The 21698-nt window shown below is 52.2% G+C and overlaps 1 protein-coding gene across 1 annotated transcript; it reads right to left on the bottom strand.

Annotated features, from left to right (window-relative positions):
* Positions 1 to 6477: 6477 nt before the first annotated feature.
* Positions 6478 to 19971, bottom strand: AGTRAP (angiotensin II receptor associated protein). The gene is made up of 5 exons (XM_066375077.1): positions 19827 to 19971; positions 11503 to 11537; positions 10095 to 10200; positions 9069 to 9264; positions 6478 to 7179 (listed from the first exon to the last, which is right to left on the bottom strand). The coding sequence occupies exons 1-5, from the start codon at positions 19851 to 19853 to the stop codon at positions 7064 to 7066; spliced, it is 480 nt and encodes a 159-aa protein (XP_066231174.1). The 5' UTR covers positions 19854 to 19971; the 3' UTR covers positions 6478 to 7063.
* Positions 19972 to 21698: the final 1727 nt, after the last annotated feature.

The raw sequence follows: 21698 nt of genomic DNA, 5'->3' as shown, positions 1-21698 counted from the left end.
GGGCTCCAGGGCAAAGCCAGGGTGGCAGCAGTGTCCTTGTCCACACCACAGCCAGCAGCCTGTTTGATCAGATGAGATATGAGGGCGAGGACAGGGTGCCCTAGCTCCCACCAGGCCACAGCTCAGCCCCGGCCCACACCCCACCCTTCACCAGCACCGTTTGTCCTTGAGCCCAGCCCTAGCTGTCCTAGGCAGTCCCCCTCTTGGAGTCTCCTCGCCCTGTCCCTCATACCACCCTGTTTCCAGAGTCATTTTCTCTTGTCTTCCAGTGTCCTTGCCCAGCCCCAACAACAGTGAGGCTCTGTTCCCTGTCTCCACTTCCAGACCACTCTCCCTCCCTCCTCTCTAAAACATGGGCTCCAAGCTCCAGGTGCTCAACGAAGAAAGTCCTGTTCCTGCCACAGTGTATGAGCCCCTATTGTATGCCAGGAACTATTCCATATGCTGTGAATACAGCATGAAAAAAAAGAGAGAGAGAGAGAAAGAGAGAGAGAGAGAGAGAGAGAGAGAGAGAGAGAGAGAGAGAGACTGGCTTGTAGTCCACCAGAGGGAGAAAAGTAAACACAAATTTTTTCAGTCCATTAGGTGGTACTCAGTCATGGAGGAAAATCTCACAGAGTAAAGAGAGGAGCAGGTGGGGAGGATGCTATAGTCTGAGAGACAGTGGTCAGGGAAGGGCTGTGATGTTTGAGGCAGGCCTTGAAGGAAGGAGAGAAGGAAAGAGAGTTGAAGGGGATGGAACAGCAAGTGCAAAGGCCCTGTGGTTGGAACATACTGGGCATTTTGGAAGAAAACAAGGAGGCTAGTGTATTTGGGTCAGAGACAGAAAGAGAAGAGGAGTAGGGATGAGGTTGGTAAGATAACTAGGGGCCAGGTAACTGGGACAGGGGTCAGCAAACTTTTTTAAAAAGTATAGTTGGTATACATTTTTATATCAGTTATATTAGCTTTAGGTGTATAATAGAGTGACTTGACATTTTTATATCTTATGATGTGATCACCCCACTAATTCTAGTAATCTGTCACCGTGTAAACTTACCACAATACCTGTCCAATTAAGGACAGCAGAGCCTCCCTCCTCCTTCCAACAAAATAAATTGCAGTCAGTTCTGCCCTCTTGGACTGGCACTCCCCAGCGTCTGTCTTCCTCAACGGGCCCTGTTTCACCCAGTGGGATTTGAACCTGGAGGGGACCTAGAGCAGGACTGCTAACGATCCCAAAGGGTGGCGGGGGAGGGGTTGCAACGTCAGAGAGCGTGCCGCCCACTGTCCCGCGGCTGCCCCGAGGGGTACACAGGGTGCCTCCTTCCTCCTAGTTGTGAAGGCGGCCGCCACTGTCTGCGCATGCGTATGACCGAGGGCGTGGCCAGGGTGTGCTCGCTGGAGTGCGCGTCATCCGCCCCAGGGCTCTGGCCCCTGCACTGTGCATCAGGTAACAAAGCACAGGAGGCATGCAAACTTCTTGTGCGTGCAAGACGTCTGAGACTGCCGGCCTTCAGGATCTCCGAAACTGGCTGGAATCCACCTATGCACTGCTTTCGGCGCTGTGTGCTTGAACCAAATTCCATTTCCCACTAGGCAATTTCTACCTGTCAACCCTTGTCCACTCGGTTCCCCACAGCACCCTTCCCTGCCCTTTCCTTCCTCAGTCTAGATTGTGTTGTTTCTCCTTTCTAAACACCCGCCGGAAGAGAAAAGAGCACTGGGTCCGGAGTCAGAAGACCTGATCAAGATTGGTTCTACCGCTGTGTGACTTTAGGCAAGTCCCTAACTTCTCTGAATCACCTGCTCCTTATCCGTAAAAGGGGAGTAGTAACACTACTCTCTGGTTTGATGTAAGAGTCAGATATTTAACAAATGCCAGAAAGCATTTTAAACTCTAAAGCAGGGGTCGGTAACCTATGGCTCGCGAGCCAGATGTGGCTCTTTTGATGGCTGCATCTGGCTCGCAGACAGATCTTTAATGAATAAAATAATAATGGTTAAAAATATAAAACATTCTCATGTGTTACAATCCATTCATTTCCTACCTCTCATGTTCATGGTTGTGGGTGGCTGGAGCCAATCACAGCTGTCCTTCGGGACAACACCAAATTTTTATTGGATAATGCGTAAGGTACACGGTCCGGTGGTTGTATGGCTACCATAGAATTACATTTTTAAATATGTGGTGTTCATGGCTCGCTCAGCCAAAAAATTTCCCGATCCCTGCTCTAAAGCAACTCTTGAAGGAGATGGGTGATTATTCCTTCTGAAGTCTGTGCATCTAATATCTCCTCCTAAACCTGCTGGCTTGGACCTTTTGGTATTCAGGTCTTGTCCCTCTTTTCTCTCCAGTAATACCTGTGCCTTAAAGTCAGATTGGTCTGATAATAACTAGTTCAGCTACACCAGCTCTATTTGGGTTGTTACTTGCCTGGTTTAACTTTTTCATCCTCTTACATTCAGCCTTTCTGTGTCCACAGATTTTAGGTATGTCTCTTATGAACACAATATGGCTGGAATTTTTTAAAAAAATCATTTACCAGTGTATGATTATGACATATTTATACAAACCATCTTGTTTTTGTGCTTGCTAGTAGTCAAACTTCATTGTTGTTTTTTCTCCTTTTTTACCTTTTTTGCTCATTTTCCTCCTATAAGTGGCTTGGAACCTACATATTCTATTTCTGTTCTTTCAGTGGTGATTTCTAAGACCTTTTAATATGGGTACTGTATTTAATTTGACAAAGTCTAAAGTTAATCCAGTATTTAGCCTCTTTCCAGACCAAAAAGAAAAAGACTTTCTGTCTGGTCAACTCCTTCTGAAATATATCATTAAGGTAGTGAACCCTAAGCCATGTTTACTATTTCCTTCATGCTCGTCACTTCTTCCTTATGGAAAAACGTCCTTCCTCCACAAAAAGATTCTTTAGACGATTCCATCTTGCAGTTCTGTTGGTGATCAACTCTATCATCATTTCTCAGAATGTCTTTATTTCACCCTCATCCCTGAGCGCTAACTTGCTAGTGCGTAATTTTAGGTGGACAGTTATTTTTATCACCACTCTGAAGATAACATTCCTGTCCTCTGACGTCTGTTGAGGCCGCTGTTACAGTCATCTGTTGCTGGTGCAATTGTCATTCCTTTTAGGATGATCTTTTCTACTGGCTGCTTAGGGGATCTTAATGTTTGTGTTTGGTGTTCTGCAGTTTTCCCTCGTCCATTCATTCTGCCCCTATTAGGAAGCACTTACTGGGTTCTGGCACTGTTCTAGGTGTGGAAAATACAGCAGTGGGTGAACGAAGTCCCTTTGTGAGGACTGTAAGTGTGGGTTTCTTCTTTATTCTGTTGGGTGATTATTTGGTTTCCAGAATCTGAGGTTTGGTGTTGTTCTATTTTGGAAAGTTCTCTGCCATTTTTCTTTTGAATGTCGCCTCTCCCCCATGGAGGGACAATTTCTCTGGCTTCTTCATCGGGAAGACTCAGCTTTGTGAACACAAGAAATACAGTATTTATGAACTAGACAAGTGACCTCAGCTCTCTTCACCAGGAGACCAGAGGCCAGAGGGATTTGCTTCCTGGGGCTAATTTTTAGAATGTCAGACACCATAAACTATAGACTACTTCCAAGTCCTTACAGAAGTTGGTGTTTTCTGAAGAACATGGTGGTGAGAAGTTCTAGTTGGAAGCCCCATTACCTCGTGGGGCCCATTTGAAACTAAGTTCCTGGCCCTGCCCTACACCTGATCTTCCTGCTGTCCTCTTTATTAGTGGCAGCTCTGGCCCCTGGCTGCTCAGGCCCCAAACCTTGCAGTCACAGACCCCTCTCTTTTTCCTACATCCGGTCCATCAGTGAATCCTGCTGCTCTGCTTTTGAAGAGTATCCAGGAGCTGCCCTGTTAGGAAAGGCAGCCTCCTGCACGCTGCCTTCCAACCCCACCTGGCAGCATAATAATAGGCCTTGGATGTGGACACTTCCTTACCAAGAGATAGAGCCCACACAGCCTGTGCCCACCTGGTCACCTTGAATGGGAACATCGTTCCGTTTCAGGCTCAATGTATGCCCTTTTGTTCTGCTTAAGCATGTGTGTCATATGGCACCTGGCCAGCCCCACTGCCCTGTCTGTCTTCCTCGAGGAGGGGACAGGATCCTTCCACCTTGGCATGAGAGTAAGCAAATTTTCCCAAGTCTGATGCCTGGGGAAGGTCTGCTGGCTTTGGGGGATGGATGCCCTCTACTGAAGCTGATCTTGCTGTCTCCTCTCGGTGAGTAAAGCATTGCCCATCCAGCGTGGTACATTCCCCTTGGCTCCTCCACCACCAAGACTCAGTGGGCAGCAGGATCTGAGTCTGCCCCCTGAGACTGACAACCAGGGCATAGTGTTTTGTTCCACATGACCACTTGTCATCACCCCACCTCCACCTCCTGGCCCAAGCCACCAACACTGTCCTTTCAGAGTGTAAGTCAGACCATGTCCAACCCTGCCCATCTCAGAAAAGCCAAAATCCTCCAAATGACCTACCACCCTGTACCACTGGGCCCTGATGCCTTCCTGACCTCATTCCTTTCCCCTCCCCTCGATTCCAGCCACACTGGCCTCTTGGCAGTGCCCCCAACATGCTGGGCACTGTTCCATCTCATGTGAGATGGACTCTACCGGGTACCACTGTGGTATCTCCAGCACCCAGAACATTGCCTAGTTCCCATAGGCTCTTGATTGCTTGTTGAATGAATGTTAGCTCCCCCTATGAGACCTGCTATGTGGAAAGGGGAAGCGACACTGCGGGTCCCCACAGATTCTGCGTGCCTCTGATGACCCTCACTTCACAGGATGGTGCTCAGGCTTCTGATGCCACTTTGCCCCCATGGTCAGGGAGCCTGAGTAGCCTGGAAGTTTAAGTCCCACCCCCATCCCCAGCAGCCCTTGACTAATAAGAAAGCACAGCTCCCTTACTTTGCACCAAGTCACATACTTCATCTTAGGGCCCTGATGGTGAACCATGTTTTATAAAAACATGGTCCCTCCCGCCCACTAGTGGGCATTCCAGTCATTTGGTTGCTCCCCTACTGCCCACCAGTGACCAGGTTGACCAGCACTGCAAAAGTGGGCGGTTTTTATAAAAAGGTTCGCCATCATGGTCTTAGGGTATGTTTCTGGGGACAGCCCTTAAGACAGGAGCCTTTCTCTGCCCCCTCCCCAAAGATCTGACCAGTGGGGCTCTATGACTAGGAAGAACTGGGGTGTCTGAGTATACTATCCCCTCTGCTTGGCACAGCCTCTATTAATCTGTCCCCCACGGCTCCTCCCTCGCCTTTGGAAACCTGACGTGTTCAGAGCATAGATGCAGGAACACAGTCTGCAAGCCTCCCACATGCCAGGAACTCGGGTTTAGTCCCATTCTTGTCAGGCTGCACCCCTTCCCTACCCATGGCCACCACAGTCATGAACATGACGTGGGTCCTTTGGTTCCCACTCTTATATTTTATCACATCTACATTCCAAGAAAAATACATGGTATTACGATGAGATTTTTAAATTCACACTAATGCTGTCCTATTGCAAATTGCCATTGTACAGTCTTTTCTATTCACATTTGGGGGGGAAGGGTCAATGTCAACAGAGACAAACCTTGTTTATTCACTTGTACTGCCAACAGTGAATTCAGTAGATTGAAGGTACCATGGCTTGTCTGTCTGACTGTCCCCAAAAGTGAGGCCATTTCCTGAACACCAGGCTGCCGCACTCAGCATCCCTTGGCCCCAGAGCAGAAGTCCCTTCCCAAAGGCCATGTTCCCTTCTTCTAGGGCTCCTGGCCACAGACTGAGCACTCAGAGTCTGCTGCTGGAACAGATGCAGACAGGAGAATGGGTGGGCTGCGCACCAGGTCCTGACCTCTTCCCACTGAGGACAAGCCAAGATGGGCCGGACACCTGGGGCCCAGTGGTCAGTGCCCATCCCAATCAAAGTTGGGTGGGGTCCTGGCCAAGGGACCCTCAGTTTCTGGATAGGTGTCTGTTCAGTCAACTCTGAGGCCTAGACACAGGGTCAGCCAGGAGGAGGTCGCCCGCCTGTCGTCCCCTGACCCAACATCATCACAGGCTCAGGAAAACCCACTAAAGCTCTGCTGCCACTGGAGCCCTTCTGCGTGCAGCATCACCTCCAGCCAGCATTTGTTCTTGTCCAGGAGACACGGAGGTCAGAGAGGCTAAGCTGCCCGAGGGCACACAGCCAGTCAGTGGCAGAGCAAGATTCAAACCTGAGCCAGCTGATTCAGAGAAACAGACATCCATGTGCCACACAAAATAGTAGCGTCCTCTGCTGGGGGCTCAGCATGGCAGGCCCAGCTGGTCCTGAGCCCCTGCCACCTCCTGCCTCAACAGTACAAGCACCTAAGCCCAGGTGCCCTGGGGACTCACAGAATCCTTCCCAGGAATGGCAGGCCCAAGGCCCAGCCCAACTGGGATATTAAACATGGCTCAATACACACCCAGCTACAGAACTCCCAAACTTTAATGCCATGGCTGGGAAAGGGGCAGCTGGGGGCCATGGTGGGTCTCAGGTGGAGCAGACACCTCCTGCCTCCAGCCCCAGGTTTCCAGGACCAAATGACCAGGTATGAGAAGCACAAGGACTTCATCCCCATGCCAGACTGTTCCTGGGGCGGAGCACACCCCGAAGCTCACAGACCTTCTGCGGGAGGGCTTGGCAAATGGTGGGGGAGCCCTGGCTGGGGCCATCGCTGGTCCTGAGGTTGGACTCTGCCTGGCTCAGGAGTGGCTTGGCCTGGGGTCTGCACAGTGCAGCCGTGGGTAGAGGTGAGGAAAGTGACCAGCCTGGGACCAGTGGGGTACCTGGAAGGGGTGCAGTGGGGACCAGTGGGGTACTTGGAGGCCTCAGGGAGCTTGGGACAGGGCTGAGATGGGAATGGGAGGCACATTCCATGTTAGGTCCAAGAAAGGGGGGTCAGGTGCAGCCCTAGAACAACGTCCAGGGCACAAGGAAGGCCACGCTGACCAGACCTCCCCTATATTTTGTCATTCTGGCCGCTGAGCAGGGGCAAGGTGCAGCTGGGTTGGCTTCAGTACCCCTGTGGGGTGTAGCCCTTGCCCTCTGGGCTGGCATAAAGGTCTGCGGGCGCCTCTGGTGAGTCGATGGTCTGGTAGGCACTGCGCTGCTGTGGAGGTCCCAGGAAGCCTAGGGGCACGGAGTTGGAGAGAAAGGAAAAAGGAAAGGTGAGGCCTTAGGACATTCCATGGAATTCCAACCGATTTCTACTCCATCCGCCACCAGGCAGCCAGAGCTGGTGTCCTGGCTCCCAGGACAGGAGCGGTAGCCACAGCCCCAGGCACCAAGCCCTTTGCACGTTCTTGTTTGTCTACTCCTCCCATAACCTTACATACAGAACAGGTATTTTTATTGTTGCCACTTTATAGGTGAGGAAACTGAGGGTCAGAGAGAAGAACTCAGTTGTCTGAGATTACACAGCTCCAAGCTGAGGACTAGGACTCAAACGCAGCCCGCAGACCCCAGAGCTGGGGCTGAGCCCGTGTCTCAGCGCTTCCCGAGCGGTGTGCTCAGGAGTCTGGGCGCAGGGCCGTCCGGCCGGGGCTCACACTCCCCTCCAGCTCCCAGCCCAGGCAGGATGGACACTGTTACTCTCTCCCAGCGACCTTCAACTTTTTCATCTTACTGTACACATAAACTAATTACTAAAATTCTGCAGCCCACCGAAAAATATATTTTTTGCCCATCTGACAAAAGAATTTAAATGTAATTTTGATTCATTCATACCGCACAGCTATTGTTGTGTTGGCTGTTGTCATTTTTTTATTTGATAATCTAAGGGAAAAGAGGTCAGTGCCTCTGACTGAAGAGTCAGGTACTGCATGTTTTAAAAATTCTTACAGTGCACCAGTTAGCTCTGTCTAGAGGCCCAGCGCCTGGCAGCTGCAGAGCCCAGACAGCTGGGGCTGGGGTACAAGGCGGGCGGCGGGGCTCTCCGTGCCCAGACCCTGCATGCCTATCCCTACTCTGCTCATTTGTCCTAAGATCCTGAACAAGTCCCAAGGGCTCTGGGCCTTAGTTTCCCCATCTATCCAATGGGAGGAATGTCACTGGCTCTCCCTAACCCCAGGGCAGGCCCAGGCAGTGCTGAGGTTGGCCCAGGCAGGTGCCACTCCAGCTCCTGGCCCTGCTGCTCCCCCAGGAGGGTCACAGGTCACCCTGGGCCTCTGCTCAAAGGTGAAAGGTAGAAGCCCACACCCACCTATCCCCACTTCTCCCTGAGAGAGAGAGCGAGAGAGAGAGAGGAAGTAAGGCCTGGCCAGGTGGCTCAGTTGGTTAGGGTGTCGTCCCAATACACCAAGGTTGTAGGTTCAGTCCCCAGTTGGGGCACATACAAGAATCAACCAATGAATGCATAAGTAAGTGGAACAACAAGTCAATGTTTTTCTTTCTCCCGCTAAAAATAAAATAAAAAATAAAAGGAAATGAGAACATGTCAGAGAGAGCAAGGAAAAGGCTCGGCCACCATAAGCGCTGCATCTCAGACAGAACACGAGGCCACATGGTAAGGAGCAGGGCTAAGGCCAGAGAGCCGCCGGCAGGGTGGGCGCCTTGGTTCCGTGCCATCCTCAGCTGAGGCTCCTAGCCATGCTGGCACCATCTCTCCCTGGCCATCCAGAACCCAGGGGCAGGAGCGGGGGCTCCAGGAATGGGGTCGGGAGCTGAGAGGAGAGGGTGGCCCTGCAGGTGCCTTCAAGCCTCAGGTTGCAGACTGCCCAGAGCTGCCTGTGGGATCACATCACACCCCCCAGCTTGAGCTCAGGGTGGGGTCCTGGCCACCACCCCCAACTGTGCTCACAGCCTGATGCCAGGGACAGGTCACACCAGGCTGGAACAGCTGGGGGAATGTGGAACTCCTGCAGCCGGGACCAGGCACACCTTCTAGCCCAGCACACAGTGCGCATGTCAAGCCCCTCCTGGTGTAGCCGGCAAGGCAGAGCTGGAGGAGACTGGGAGACGCAGTGCCGGCACGTGGCCGGCTGGTGGGGGTTGGGAGCCGGCCAGAGGGGCAGCCTCACCCACGTGGAGCAGGAACTCGCCCCCGCGCTCCCGGTACATGTGGTAGACCAGGCCGCAGGAGAAGGGCTTGAGGAGCAGGCTGAGGATGGCCATGCCGGCACCAAAGCGATTTGTGTCCGTGAGTTTGCCTTGTGGGTAGAAGATGCCGATGTAGATGATGTCCAGGAGGATGGTGGCCACCAAGCCACCGAGAAACTGCAAGACAGGCCGGCCCAGGGCCCAGGTGTGACCAGAGTTTACGAGCACACTGACAGTCATATCCCGTGCTCCTCCGCCATATATACCAGACTGGAAGCTACATTTGAGCCCAATGGTACCCTTAGGGTTTGCTGGAAAACAGAACCAGCCAGCAGGCGGGACCCTGTTGACCAGATGCCCAACGGGATTACAGGGATGGAACAGGGACTCCCTGAGGTCCAGACCCAGCTGCCAGCTCCACCGGGGCCCTTGGAGGCTATGAGCAGGCCCAAGATTGTTCTAGAACCTCCAAGATGAAAGGTACTGCAGAGTTCACTCACTCTGTCCCCACCACCAAGGAAATCCCTCCTCAATTATCCTGAGGCCCCAGCCACCACCCTTAAGGGCTTAGTGGATGTTGGAACACCCCTGCAGAGGGACAGCTTAGCTGGGCTGTGTCCACTCTGTCCTCACCAAGTAGTGGGGTTCTCTCTTTGCGAGTCTCTCAGCCAAGTCCCTCCCTCCTAAAAGAGGCAGGGTGCTTATTGAGTACATGTTCCACTGCCCTCGGGGAGCGGCCAATCTGGGGCAGCGGTGGGACCCACCCATGCCTTTCTGGGGCAGGACAATGAGCAGACTCGGGCCTCTGAGCTAGGCACGCAGAGAGGCAGGCCAGGCTAATGAACACGAACCTGGGCTGCAGTCCGGGCGGGCTTATCTGCAAGGCTCAGAAAATGGAAAATGGGGGCTCAAGGAACATACAGAAGATTGGGACAGGTAAGGGGAACACAGAGCAGGGGCCCCGGGTCATCCTGAAGTCAGGTCCCCGCACGGCTTCCCCAGCTCACCATGCTTATGGCATCGAGGGAATCCCGCTGAGCGACAGCCCACACGCCCAAGGCCAGGATGGTGAAGTTAGCCCAGGCATAGGAGTTTGAGAACTCAAGGCAGCCCCTGCAGGAAGAGGCACCTACGTCATGTTGGCAGGTGACTGCCCCTCAGGGGCCCACCCCCTCTCACAGATCACCTCCCTCCAGCTCCAGGGTCTCAGGGACCCTCTGAGAAGAGGCCAGAGTCTGCCAGGCCACTTGTTCCCCGCTGTGAGCCAGGAACGTCAGCAAAATCCCATCGGCTCTACTTCTAAAATGGATTCCTTCAGGTCCCAACCACCACCCTCTCCTGCCAGGATTTACAGGCCCAGCCTCCCCACTGGTCTCCTTACTTCCAGGCCATTCTTTAAATAGCAACCAGTCATGTTAATCTGGGGACATCACTCCTCTGCTAAATGTCCTTCAACAGTTTTCTGTCCCACTTGAAATAAAACAGACTCTTCCCCATGGCCTCAGGGGTCCTGTGGGAGGTGCTGTGACACAGCCCCCACCCCCCTTACTCCCTCTACCCTGAACATCTGGCCCCTTCTTGTCACTTCAATCTCAGCTCAAGTGTTAACTCCGACCCCTTCCCCGACCACCCAATTTCAAATGCCGCCGCATCACTTTCTAACACAATGCCCACCCTATTTTATTTGTCAGGGTATTGCTACTAACTGATATGTTTATTTATGTGTCAACACAATGAAAATAATAATGAACACGGAGTTCTTGCGAGTATCTGGCACATTTCTAAGTGTTTTAAATTAACTCATGCATGTGCATTTGTATTAACTCTAGGAAGGAAGCACTGTTATTACCCTAATTTTACACAGGAGGAAACTGAAGCCCAGAGAGGTCAAGTAACCTGCCCAAGATCCCACAGCTGCTAAGTGGAGGAGCTGGGATTTAAACTCAGGCCATCTGACTCAAGAGGCCATGCTCTTATCCACCATTTTCACTAGGCCTCAACTGCCCCAGCCTGCAGTGAGGCACTTCAAACACTTAAACAACATTCACTAAAGTGTACCATCCAGAGAACACATGCAAAGCAGTTATGTGTAGGATGCAGCTGGGCTCAATAGTCTTTGAGTAATCTTGTTTGGGGGTTTTAAGAAAGCAAGTGCTGGGGCCACAGCCCAGACTCACCAACCCAGAAGCTAGGGGAGTGTGACTGAGAAATCTGTATTTGACCTTGCCACCTGGGATGAAGGCTCAAAGCTCCTAGAAGACAGTGATGGCGACGGCTCTGGGAACTGTCTGCCCCACCAGCATTCTTAGGATGTGGGGAGCCTGCTGATGATCTGCTTGACAAAGGTGCTCTTCCGTCTTGGAAGTGGCTGGGGGACAGGTGGGCCCAGAAGCAGACACCTGTGGAGTCACTTACCAGGTTGTCAGCAGCCAGTGAACCAGGATGATCACCTGCGGCACAAAGTGGGGGTGAGGGGAAGAGATCTGTAAATGTCGAGGGTGGGGAAGCCCACAGGAGCCAGAAGACACAGGAGGCCTCTGCCTAGCACCTAAGAGGGCTTCATACATGTCGGCTGAAAGGAAACAGCAGCAATGGTGAGTAAGCCAGGGCTGGGGAAAGAGAAGAAGCCAGGCCAGGGGACACTGTCATATCACCGCTCCCTAGTCCCTTGGGACAGCTGACACCCACACCCCTTCCTGCTTCCAAAGGCTGGAGGCTCCTATGAGCAGCAGGGAATCTGCTCTGGAATGGGAGGAGACCTTGGTGGGAAGTGGCCAGGGGTGGTGGTGGGAGCTCAGAGAGGCTGACTGCTTGGGACGCTGGAGCAGGGTGTTGTGCGGGGCGAGTGGGGGCGCAGCTGGGTGCCGGGGCCTTTGGGGCCTCGGTAAGGAGCGTGGACATCATCCTGAGTGCGCTGAGGGAAAGTCACCGGAGGCTCTTCTGCAAGGAAGCAACTTGGTATGATTGATGTTAAGGGAAAAACATTCCTCTGGCTTTTTTCTAGATTTCTGTAATAGTCCACCCTTTCTATTGTCCCATATGTCCTGAGAGTAACAGTCCTCTCGATGGGAACTGGTCTCCATCTACTCCCGCACATCAGAAAGGCTGATGGGAAAGCAAACAAAGAAGGTACAGGCGCTATGGAGGGCAGGGCAGCTGTCAGCCGGAGCTCCCACAGGAGGAAGGAACCCTGGTGCTGCTGCTACAGGTGGGCAAGGGTCAACCAGGCAACAGGAGGGACAGCGAAGAGTCCCAGAGCGGGCAGGCACATGGAAGCACAGGCCTGGAGGCAGGTCCCAGAGCCCTGAGCAGGGGGAAGACGGGGCAGTCACTGAGGGGGTGTGGATGGCACTGAGGCTGGGGGAGCCCAGGAGCCGCACCGGGGCCCTTGAGGGAGATCAACTCAGAGCCTAAGGAGGGGTCCAGCTGGAAGAGTGGCAGGCCAAGGGCCTGCGGCAGGGCACATGCAGGGACCAGGGAGCCAGGGAGGACCCGGCATGGATTTGCAGTGACTGACCCAGGTTTCTAGTCTGTTGAAAGAATGAAAAGAGAGGTTGTCACCTGCAACAAAGAAGTCTGGCTGAGGAGGAAAAGCATTTCTAGAAGAGTCACTATTTATTGCACACCAATTATGTGCCAGGCCCTGTGTCAAATGCCCCATGCCACCTTTTCTGGGCCTCACTGCAGCCTCTGGAACAGATGCTGCTATCAGTCCCATTCTGCAGATGAGACAGCGGGGCCCAGAGTAGCAGGAAGCTGATCGAGATCCCACCAATGGCAAGCAGAAACGCTAGGATTAAACTGTACATCTGACTCCAGAACCAGGGCTCCCAACCTTCACGCTGGAGGCCGGGGGCTCTAGCTGGAAGATCCACAGGGCTGGCAACAAACATGGACATCTTCCACACGTGGGGGGAGGTGAAATCCGGAGCAGATGGTGGGGACACCCCATCTTCACCCCAGTGTCCCCTGCCCGTGAACCAGAAGAGGCCTGACTCCACGGCCCCCAAACTCAGAAGACTAGGAAAGGAATTTGGTAAGGACTGCTGCGCTCGACTCTAAGAAGAGCCGGAGACTTTGAAAGAGCTGGGTCTGTACATCACAGGCCAGCTCTAGAAGGAATCTTCACGATCATCTATCTTTGTGCATTCTTGAGCACTTCCTATGGGTCAGGCACCATCCTAAGTACTTCCTGTACACGAACTCCTTTAAGCCTTAAAATCCTCTGAGGCACCATTTCATGGTGAGAAAACTGAGGCTCAGAGGTAAGTAACCTGCTCAAGGTCACAGCTGGTCAGCAGGAGAGCCAGGATTCAAACCCCACTGTTAGCCAGGTGTCATCTGACCATTAGGCTCTCCCATTACAAAGATGGGGAAACTGAGGCAGGAAAGGCTTAGTCTTCCATGGTTTTCTTTCGCCAGAGGCTTAAAAGAAGTCATCTAAGTTTCTTAAACATTTACTGGTTTAGCCCAACATGCCTAATACCTGCTTATATTCAATGGTGAGCAGAGCAGATGTGGCCCTGCCCTGTCCTGCCTGGCCCTCCTGAGCAGGAGACACTCACTAATCCCACACTCTAGGAATGAGGGATCCAACGAGACCCCTGCTCTGAAGGAAAGTAACAGCGATGGGAAAGAAACCTCATTCCACAACAGGAGAGCCAAAATGAGAATAATGAGCAGGGAGTTAAGTAGGGGCAGACAGAAAAGAGCATTTCAAGCAGAAGGAAATCTTGAACATTCTGGAAACTAAAAAGAAGCCAATGTGAGTAGAAGATAAGAGGAGAGTAGGGGAGGGACAGGAAGCTGGGGGTGGTCAGGGTTGGGCCTCAGGGGCGTAAGAATTCTGATCTTTATCTTAAGAGCCAACCACTGTCCCCTAGGTCTAACAGAAACCACTGCCCACAGAGGGGACCTGCCAAAGGCCACACCATGTGGCAAGCCACAGCTGTACGGGTGTCTGGCTCTGAGACTAAGAGAAGGCATGGAGGAAGGAGGCACAGGCGAGGCGGCTCCCACCACCACCTTCCCCCTGAAAATCAACCCCACACCCTTCCCGCTGCTGGCTTGTTTCAGGCCGGTCCCTGTGCTCTGGCTTCTAGGTCTAGATGGTGCACACAATAGGTCTTTAACAAATGGCCCCATGTGAGGTGAAAGGGGAGCCACAGGGAAGCCTGCAGGGAAGTCACTCTGTGTTACCTGTGACATCAAGATTCTTCCTAGAGAGGGAAAGGCCTGTGAGACGGAATGAGAACCTGGCTAAGGTTTAAAACTATGCCACCTCTTTTGGGAAGAGCGTAACCTAGAAATATTGCAGATCCTCAAAAGATGCACAGTCACCTGTGTGTGACATCATCTTTTTTTTTTTTTAAGATTTTATTCATTGATTTTTAGAGAGAGGAGGGGGGGGGAGGAGTGGGAAGCATCAACCTATAGCAGTTGCCACTCCTATGTGCCTCGACCAGGCAAGCCTGGGGTTTTGAACCTGCAACCTCAGCATTCCACCTTGAAGCCCTGTCCGCTGTGCCATCACAGGTCAGGCACGTCAGAAACTTAGCACTATCTGACTACTTCTCTTAAGCCCTGGGGAAAAGAAGACTAAGCCTTCTCTTTCTCAGTTTACCCATCTCTGTAATGGGAAAGGACATCCGCCCAGCTCTATATCCAGATCATCTCCAACAAGAAACCTGGCCAAAGGGCCCTGCCCTTCCCTGCAGCCCTGGAGAACAGTGACTCATCTCAGAACAAAAGAACTATCTTCTGGCACGGGGGGAGGTCTCCATTAACCAGGGGACACCTGAAATGCTCAGGTACTGCTACAGAGAATGGGGGAGGGAGGGGCCAGCATCTGAGAATGTGCCTGGGCAGCCAAGTCTCCTGGCTGGGCGAGGGGGCGGACAGACCTGAGCTCCTGGACGCTTCACACAGGGGCTGCCCAGCTCTTTTCTAGAGGGTGTCATCAGTGTTTCAGAAGACCAGGGAGGACAGGAGCCAAGGTAGCAGGGCGTCGCAGGATGCTGGAACAGGAACTGGAGGCCCAGGTTCTGGTCCAGGGACCAGGCCCCTTTGTGTCTGAGCCCCAGGTAGCTTCTCTGTGAAATGGGGGCGATGCCTATCCCCTGTGTGTCCCACGGGGGGTGGGGGGCAGGGGACTCAACAGCAGAGACAGGTCCCTGTATGTATCCACTTCATAATCGCAAGTACCTGTGTGGGGCAGGCGGCTGCGAACAGCATTAACAACACAACTGCTGCTATTACTGACGAGGATCTGCCTGCCACGTGCCTCCGCTGCCCGGAACACTTGACCCATGTCACCCTTGCAACTGTATGGGGGAGTAGTAATCCCATTTTACTAATGAAGAAACTGGGACTGTGAGAGATGAAGTAAATTGGCCCAAACCGTAAGACTCAGAAACAAGAGAGCCCAGATGCAAATCTCAGAGTCAGTCTATCGGTCTGAGTTTTTATGTCAATAAAAATGTAATGCTATGCCACCTCCTGGACCATTGGATCCTTCTCTTATCACTCTAGGAGTAGGGTTTACTTTTATCCTATTTTTACAGTGAGGAAATGGATACTCAGAGAGGTTAAGATACCTGCCCAAGGTCACACGGCTAATAAGTAGCAAAGCCTGGCCGTGAATGCAGGTCTGGCCCCAAGGCCTGGGCAACACTGTCAAGATCTAGAAGAGTGAGGGATGGGTGGGTAGAAATGAGGTTTAACCTGGAGAAGGGAAGGCCAAGGGGAAACCAAGGGGTCATGTGGATCTGGACTTAGACCCTTTTTTTTGCCACTAGAGGGTCCATGGGGGATTGGGTACCTGTGGGTGGAGAATTGGGGGTGGAGAACTTCCCAAACAGGTGGTGGACAGACGGCAGATCAACATACAGGTCAATATATGAAATATATTCCTACCAGTCCCAGGCAAACACAATCTGCTACGTGAGGTAGTGAGAGCCCCAAGGGTGGCCGAGGCTAAGGGACCCTAGAGAGGAGACGGAATCAGACAGTGGTTGACTGCAAGAGCACTGGAGCCAAACATGTGGGTCTGATCCTGGATCTGTGATGCAGAAGCTGTGTGACCTTGGGCAAATCACCTGACCTCTCAGAACTGCTGCTTGCTCTTCTGTATATTAGGGCCACTATTCCTATTTCATGGGGTTGTGTGCATCTAGAGGTATAGGGAGGTGAAGAGGTTTGTGAAGCACTCAACACAGTGCCTACCAGGCAGCCAGCCCTTGATACCCAGCTGTCCTGAGTTTATTTTGTTTTTTTTTTTTTTATAGGGACAGAGAGAAAGTCAGAGAGAGGGAGAGACAGGGACAGACAGGAATGGAGAGAGATGAGAAGCATCAATCATTAGTTTTTCATTGAGATACATTAGTTGTTCATTGATTGCCTTCTCATATGTGCCTCGACCGCAGGCCTTCAGCAGACCGAGTAACCCCTTGCTCGAGCCAGCTGGTGAGCTTTTTGCTCAAGCCAGATGAGCCCGCGCTCAAGATGGAGACCTCGGGGTCTCGAACCTGGGTCCTCTGCATCCCAGTCCAACGCTCTATCCATTGCACCACCGCCTGGTCAGGTTGTCCTGAGTTCTTAACCCTAATGCTCCACTACCCTGAACCCATTCCAGGGCCTCTTCCAATAAGGCCTCAAGAACCCAAGCCTAGTCCTTTTTTTTTTTTTTTAAGAGAGAGAGAGAGTGTTAGGGACCGACAGATAGGAACGGAGAGAGATGAGAAGCATCAATCATCAGTTTTTCCTTGCAAGATCTTAGTTGTTCATTGATTGATTTCTCATATGTGCCTTGACCGCGGGCCTTCAGCAGACCGAGTAACCCCTTGCTCGAGCCAGCGACCCTGGGTCCAAGCTGATGAGCTTTTTTTTGCTCAAGCCAGATGAGCCCACACTCAAGCTGGTGACCTTGGGGTCTCGAACCTGGGTCCTTCTGCATCCCAGTCTGATGCTCTATCCACTGCACCACCGCCTAGTCAGGCGCCTAGTCCTTTCTAAGCCTGTCACAATATCATTCCTCCAGCTTGGTAACTACCTCATGAGAGGGCATTTGCCCTTTGTGCAAAGGGCCTGGGGTTACTGCTTCTTCTCATCTGGCACCGTTGCCCAATCTGGCTGAGCACAAGCAGGCATTCGGCCAATGCTCAACATGTATACGAAATGAGGGCACAGGGAGGGAGTGCAGGGGCACAGGGGTGCACTTCCTCAGCTCCCCAGGGGCCCTGATTTAACAATGTCTCATCTAAGTACCTGTGAACAAGGAATCAACAGCTGTGCTCCATAGGGTGGCCAGATTAAACAACAAAAACACAGAACACATAGTTAATTTTTAATTTTAGATACTGGATATTTTGTTAGTATGTCACAAGTATTGCCTGGAATATACTTATGCTAAAAAATTATCCATTATTGATCTGAAATACAAATTCAACTGGTTGTTCTCTATAATCCCTGGCAACCCTAGTCCCTCAGGGCGTCCCAGCACTTACATGTCCCTGATTAGAAGCAACTAAGACCCTTATGAGACAGGGGCCTTATTTCCCAAGTCGAGGGAAGGACTAGCCATTTCATTCTGGGCACCAAAAGCCCCACAGCTCACACCTGTCAGGCCCATAAAGTTGCTAAAAAAAAAGTCCCAACCAGACTAAGTGCTTCTGATGGACATGAACTGCCAAGGCAGAAGTCAGCCCTAACTAACTGGCTAAGGAAGGACACAACTTTAAAGTCTGACCAGGTGGGTTCAAACCCTGATTCTGCCACTTAATCCCTGTGGGACCTTGGCAGATTATTTACCTGATCTGAGCCGAGGTTTGTTCATCTGTAAAGAGATGCCAGTATCAGCTTTCTTGGAAGGTTGCTGTGATTAAATAAATAACCTGGCATACCACAGATGCCCCTTTCAATTCCTGCACCTCTGCCCGTCACCTGATTGTCTCTCAGCATTATTTTAGGCAAATCTCTAATCAGAGAACAGGCAGTTGGCATTAACCGTGCCCAGCCGGAAACAGAATGAGTATGGATACCGACAGAGCTCAGTTGCTCTCCTGTAAATTTCTTCTTAGCTAACACATCACCCCAAGCCCATTCCTTTGCTCCAGCCAGAGCTCCACGCAGTTGTTGACAGGAAGCAGGAGGTTAGCTCAAGCGGGTGTAATTACGAAGTCTGCCTGTGTGAACTCATACATCCACAGACCACATTTCATAACCCACAAATGCAGGACCTGTTGTTTTGTAGTCACTTATCGCCTGGGTTCCTTTAGTACCAGACACGACTGCCTGCTAAATGCTTTGTCATTTGTGACTATTCCTGGATATAGTCTCAAGGGAGACTGACTGCAGCGAGGCCCACCGTAGGTTTGGTCCAAGGTTCACAGCCTCTTAACCAAAGCTCCTGCTTTCTGTTGCCAACACAACCAAACAGCACAGCGGGCTGGGGGTGGGCAGGGAGAATGGTGGAGGGCTTCCTGAGAAGCTGAGCTCAGGCAATGAAGACACCCCAGGAAGCCCACAGTGTGAAAGTTGGGGTTTTCTGCTTTTAAGCAACTTCTACTGGAGTTTACCATATGTCCCCATTTATAAGAAGCACCCTTTAAAATATTAACAATTTGGGGTCTAAAAACTGGATGTGTCTTATACAGTGGTTGTAGGTTTTTTTACTTGCATTTCCCACTTTTTTGTGCTTGTTGTCTTTGCACTCATTGTTTAATGATGAATAAAACTTGAGTTCAATAACTTTATGTAATACATTTGTTTTTCAAATTTCGGGCCCCAAAATTAAGGTGCGTCTTATACATGGGGAAATACGGTATGTTTCTTAAAAAATAAGAACCCTGGGTTTTTTTAATTTTCATTTTTTTTACAGAGACAGAGAGAGTCAGAGAGAGGGATAGACAGGCACAGACAGACAGGAATGGAGAGAGATGAGAAGCATCAATCATCAGTTTTTGGTTGGGACACCTAGGTTGTTCATTGATTGCTTTCTCATATGTGCCTTGACCGCCGGCATTCAGCAGCCGGAGTAACCCCTTGCTCAAGCCAGAGACCTTGGGTCCAAGCTGATGAGCTTTGCTGAAACCAGATGAGCCCGCGCTCAAGCTGGAGACCTCGGGGTCTCCAACCTGGGTCCTCCGCATCGCAGTCGGAAGCTCTATCCACTGCGCCACCGTCTGGTCAGGCTGGACCCTGGGTTTATATATTTTGGAAAAAACTTCTCTGGGAAATCTAATTTTCTTAACCTGATTTAGTAAACAAAAGAGGCTACCAGGCGGTGCTGGGAGGCCAGGTAAAAGATCTAGTCGCTCTTTCTCGCTCTCGGTGCAGGGAAGGTGTCCCGCTCCAACCCCCGCTCCCCTCGGGCTCTCTGTGGGCCCCTCCCCAGCGCCTTCCTCTTCCTCTACCGGAATTCTGGGCGTGTAGGCCAAAGCGATCCTCTGGGGCTGACCCTCCCAGCTGGAAAGGGCTGAGTCCGGGAAGGAGGGGCCCTTTCCTTCGCCTACCGCCTCCAGTGCCCTCCGCCCACCCCACTCCCTGCCCCGGTTTGTCTGCCCGCCTCCTTCTCTCCTGGGGTCTGCGCCTTCTACTTCCTTTCCCATCTTCTTTCCCAAACTCCCGGTCCTCTCGCCTCTACACTCCTACTTTGGAAAAGCATACGCCCCCACACTCGGGAGACCCGCCCCGCGCCCTCCCACCTGCGGCGAGGCCGCCCCCGCCCCGCCCCTCGCCACCTTTAAGTTCACCGCGGGCAGCTCCATCCAGACCTAGGCGGAAGGCACCTGCGCGACGGACGCGGAAGCTCCGGGCCGGCGAACTGCGAAAGAAAACTTGCCAGTCCCGCGGGGCCAGCTGCTGGGGCTCCAACCCCAGCTCAACGCCCGGCCACGTGGTCGGGTCACGTGACCGCTGTCGGGTTGCTAGGAGACGGCGTCGGGCTGCACACGCTTCGCGCCAGCTTTCGCAGTTCCCCGGGGTGCCTGTACAACACCAGGATTTCTGTCGCAAAGGGCTCACAATAGTTTGTCTGGTTAATATCCCAGCAGGTGGACTGATGGGACCACCTGCAGCGGGAGAACTTGAGGGGGGGGTGTGTGTCCAGGTGTAAACTGCAGATGTGGCAACAGCTGGTGTCTCATTCCTTAGGGCGTCCTCTCTCCTTTCTACTTCCCAGTGTTAAAGTGGAGACATTTACGGGGACCTACCTCATAGGATCCTTATGAGGATAAATGAATGAATTCATGTTGTTAAAGAAAATTTATTTTGACATTTGTTAAAATGGTAAGGAAGACTTCATTCAAGACTGTTGCACTAGAGAGATTGCAAGAGCAGAAAGAAATTAAGCTTAATTATGAACACAGAAGAACAAATGGAGTTTTATAGCCAAGCAGCAGAGTGTGGGGATCAGTGGATAGAAAATTACTAAGGGGAGATGGCAGGGGCAGGTAGGATTATGCTACATTGACCTGACAGGATTTCTCTTAAAGGACTGAGGCATCAAAGTGTGTGCTGGGGGAGCGGGGGAATACTTGATCAGATACTGGGGGTGGGGGTGATCAGACATCAAGGTCAAGATTCTTGCTAAAACTGGGCTATGCAGGCCCAGCAAGAACAGGATGGACACAGAGGCCGGGTGGAGACCTAGTCAAGAAGGGAACTCAGAGGAGCCAAACTAAATTTGGTGAAGGATAAAGTTTTTTGTCAAAATAAACTGGCACTTAGTAAATGGACAGTACATATAAGATACTGTTATTTTCAATTCACAAGGGGCCAATGGTTGGCACCAACTCGAGTTAAGATAGTGAAAGTTTGCCCTGGCCGGTTGGCTCAGCGGTACAGCGTCGGCCTGGCGTGCGGGGGACCCGGGTTCGATTCCCGGCCAGGGCACAAAGGAGAAGCGCCCATTTGCTTCTCCACCCCCCCCCCTCCTTCCGCTCTGTCTCTCTCTTCCCCTCCCGCAGCCAAGGCTCCATTGGAGCAAAGATGACCCGGGTGCTGGGGATGGCTCCTTAGCCTCTGCCCCAGGCACTAGAGTGGCTCTGGTCTCGGCAGAGCGACGCCCGGAGGGGCAGAGCATCGCCCCCTGGTGGGCAGAGCCTTGCCCCTGGTGGGCGTGCCAGGTGGATCCCGGTCGGGCGCATGCGGGAGTCTGTCTGACTGTCTCTCCCCGTTTCCAGCTTCAGAAAAATACAAAAAAAAAAAAAAAAAGATAGTGAAAGTTTTAGAAAAATCTGGCTGGAAGACCAGCAGGAAACCTACAGGGCACAGCTGTCTCCAGAAAGAAGAAGACTGGAGAAGACTGATTCTGTTGATATCCTCTTCCTCCCTTAACCACGAATGCAAGAAATCAACGAAAGAAAAGTCTGTCTCGGCCCTTGGCTCAGCGGTACAGCGTCGGCCTGGCGTGCGGGGGACCCGGGTTCGATTCCCGGCCAGGGCACAAAGGAGAAGCGCCCATTTGCTTCTCCACCCCCCCCCCCTCCTTCCGCTCTGTCTCTCTCTTCCCCTCCCGCAGCCAAGGCTCCATTGGAGCAAAGATGGCAGGGGAGCTGGGGATGGCTCCTTGGCCTCTGCCCCAGGCGCTGGAGTGGCTCTGGTCGCGGCAG

The sequence above is a fragment of the Saccopteryx leptura genome, chromosome 3, assembly GCF_036850995.1.
Source record: "Saccopteryx leptura isolate mSacLep1 chromosome 3, mSacLep1_pri_phased_curated, whole genome shotgun sequence".
Lineage (NCBI taxonomy): Eukaryota > Metazoa > Chordata > Mammalia > Chiroptera > Emballonuridae > Saccopteryx > Saccopteryx leptura.
This window is presented reverse-complemented; position numbering and strand designations above follow the sequence as displayed.